This window comes from Bidens hawaiensis, unplaced genomic scaffold (assembly GCF_021521415.1).
Source record: "Bidens hawaiensis isolate Kalapana, Puna unplaced genomic scaffold, B.hawaiensis_p1.1 tig00006520_1, whole genome shotgun sequence".
In the NCBI taxonomy this organism is placed as follows: Eukaryota; Viridiplantae; Streptophyta; class Magnoliopsida; order Asterales; family Asteraceae; genus Bidens; species Bidens hawaiensis.
The window spans coordinates 514801-518217 of record NW_027491437.1 but is presented as its reverse complement, the minus strand read 5'-3'; the positions used below and the strand labels follow the sequence as shown (position 1 = coordinate 518217).

Below are 3417 nucleotides of genomic sequence, written 5' to 3'. Positions count from 1 at the left end.
TGGAGCAGAAGTCGTAAAAAGAAAGGCTGGCGGGTGTTGTTTTTCAACGTGTGACAAATTCACAGCTACCTTTTTCAATAAAGTCAACACCTGCAATTACCCGCACGTGGATGCCCTTTCTCTCTCCCATCCATAGGATAACAACGTTATTAATGATGTAAATTACTTTAATAATACAAGTCTAATTATATTATATAATCAGAATATATTTTTTGTAGTTTAGTAAAATAAAATACATATTTTTTTGTTTTTGATAAATTAAACCAGTCTTCGTCTCCAACCAAAATGTTACCATCATTTGTGTACGTTGTTATCTGAACTATCCCATTCACTTCGTCAACTATATAGTTTTTTTAACATAGTTATCTTGCAAACGATAAAATATTACCATCAAAGAATATGTAGAAGAAAAAAATATTTATTCTAATAATACCAAGTATAAAAATAGAAGAGAACGCGATGAACATGTAAAGATATGTAGTTGATTTGTTATCAAAGTATATGCGTAAGAATTTGAGAAAATGATAAACAGAATAATCGAGTATTCAATACACTACAAAGATAAGATAAATCGTATTTGACTAGTTAATAATAAGTGTCCTATTGATTTAATTATTGATTTTAATTTTACATGCATCTACCAGATTAACTTAATATTAATTTTAAATGATCATGTTAAACCTTTTGGTGTCCACTAGCTAGCTTTGCTACCTATGCTATAGCAAGATTACTAAGTTTAAAGTTTAAAAACAAATTAGCACCAACAATTAAGTTCTGTTAAATATTCCAACAAAAATGTATACACAATTCCAGTTTAAAAACTTTACACTAAAATATTACAAATTTGGTTGGTTATGAACTCTATAATAAAATAAGTTTAGTCCAACTTAGACGTAACATCATTATTCAATTATAATATATTTTTATAAGCTAGATTTTCATTACTTTCCTTGCCTTTAAAGCACTATTTTCCTCTTCCTCTTAATGCTTCTTCTTCTCCTTCTACCTTGATCCTTCAAGCCCTCTCTCTCATCCTCTTATCTCTCTCTCTCTTCATTTGAAGGTTTCTTGAATGTCCAGAGAAAGGTACATCGTTTAATCACCATATAAAGAAGATAAAGATCTAGCAAACTTGCATGCTTGAATATCACTTTTGAGATTTTAATTAATATTCTTGTTTGTAGGGAAGTGTATGATGATCCAGGGAAGAGGATAAAAAGAGAGATCGATGCGTATATTAACACGACGACCGCGCAAATGGGAAGGAGACAGATATTGGTTCCGGCTCCTGGGACCTTGAACACAATCACACCGTGTGCCGCGTGTAAGCTGCTGAGAAGAAGATGTGCTGAAGAGTGTCCATTTTCACCTTATTTCTCACCTCATGAACCCCATAAGTTTGCTGCTGTTCACAAAATATTTGGTGCTAGCAACGTCTCTAAGTTGTTGATGGTATGCTACCTTTTTTTATATACAATTAATTATTTCTTTTGTATATATCTTCTAATCTACATAAGAAAAAAATTGGTTGGGTTTCATCGAACGGTTGTTTCATTGGGAGCAGCCTATCTTTCCCTAGATATTTTCCTTTAAACCATACAATTGTATTACGAGTGAGATTATACTAGATATGGATATGTTTGTTTTATTATTTGTATATGTTTAGAGCATGTTAATGGCAAGTTTCAAAACTGGATTGCCCTAAAAAACGCCCTTTGACGTCCCTCGTTCTCTCCTCCCCATCTCACATAACCTACTCGAGGGCGTTCTTCCACACGAATGCCTCTCCTCGCTCTTTCCTCCACTTTGACCCCCATCTCCTCTTTTGCATAGGGAGATAAAAACATCATAAAACCAGCCATTGGAGATGCTCTTAGTTAGTTGCTTAATGATAATAACATGTCTTGAGCTTGAATTTTTTTCTCCCTTTTAACGATAAGAACCTGTAACTTGAAAACTCATGAGACAGATCAATACCCTATTAACCAACAGGATTGAGTTTAAATCTTGTATTTCTCTATTGGGCGCATTGATGGACAGAAAACAATATTTGAATTTTGTTTTAATGTATTTATTAGGGGTTATAGTCAAGCATTTAAACGTTTAATTTTTTTTTCTTGTTGCTTGATTTTCTTAGGAAGTGCCTGAAAGTCAAAGAGCAGATGCAGCCAACAGTTTGGTATATGAAGCAAATGTGAGACTAAGAGATCCAATCTACGGCTGCATGGGTGCAATTTCTGCATTACAACAACAAATTCAGTATTTACAAGCTGATCTCAATGCAGTCAGGGCTGAAATTTTGAGATATAAATCTAGAGAAGCTGCAGCTAATAATCAAGACATTAATATTATTGCTTCCTCCATGGTTTCTTCCGGCTCCATCACCGCGGCTCAGCTCTCAACTATCCAGGCACCGCCTACACCGCCACCACCACAACCTTCAATTGTTATCTCGTCTTCTTCGTCCTCGTCGTCTTCATCGTCGTCTTCGTCTTCAGTTCATCTTTATGGAATACCTTCTAGCACTTCTGGTTATAGTACTAGTACAATTCCTAATAATAATAATAACAATAACGTATCAGGCTACTTTGCTTGACAATATGAAATCCTAGTTCATTCTTTTTTTGTTTGTTTTTGTTATGTATCAGTTATGAAAAAAGATGACTATATGATCATTAAAGTTAGAAGGGTTTAAATTATTTTGTGCTTTTTTTTTCTCACTCTTTTTTTTGTGGAAGTTGATCAAGGTTTTGGATCTGGATGTTAATACTTTATGAATTTTGTTACTCTTGGTTTTCAAATATTAAACAAGGAGGTAATCAATCTATTTTCTTACAATAATTTGTGATAATGCATGGTAATCAAATTGCTTGTCTGTAATTCGTTAGTAATTAATCACTAACGAATTACCGACATGAACCACACCTTCCCTGAGGTATTTGTCCGCCGGTGAAAATCTTTTGTTTTGTAGTTTTAGAATATATAAACATCTTGGTTTATATAAGTTTAGTGTTTAATTCGATATGGATATTTTTTTTTAAACAGCAAATCATTCTACTCCTAAATATCTATATAAACCACACATATGCTGATTATTTTATATGACGAAAGTAAAGTTACATATGAATTCTATTTTTTTTTTTAACGTTGAGAAATATTCCCTGAATAACTAATTGATTAAGGAATCGATAGATTAATGTAATGAATTTTAAAATAGTTGATTATATATGCAATTAAATGATGCATAAAAATTATATTATATTGAATTGGTCAGAGTAGATTTATTTAAGAGGACGTGAAATGCAATTAAAGCCCACGCACACGTCGGGGAGACAAATAGTATTCTGACCCCCTGCACCTCAACTTCCTTTAAACACACATTTATGATTTATTCTTACTTTTTATACTTAACTTTTT

The 3417-nt window shown here is 32.7% G+C and overlaps 1 protein-coding gene across 1 annotated transcript; it reads left to right on the top strand.

Moving 5' to 3' along the window:
- Positions 1–1042: 1042 nt before the first annotated feature.
- Positions 1043–2700, top strand: LOC143632627 (LOB domain-containing protein 15-like). The gene is made up of 3 exons (XM_077101095.1): positions 1043–1086; positions 1185–1452; positions 2138–2700. The coding sequence occupies exons 1-3, from the start codon at positions 1073–1075 to the stop codon at positions 2594–2596; spliced, it is 741 nt and encodes a 246-aa protein (XP_076957210.1). The 5' UTR covers positions 1043–1072; the 3' UTR covers positions 2597–2700.
- The last annotated feature ends 717 nt before the right edge of the window (positions 2701–3417 follow it).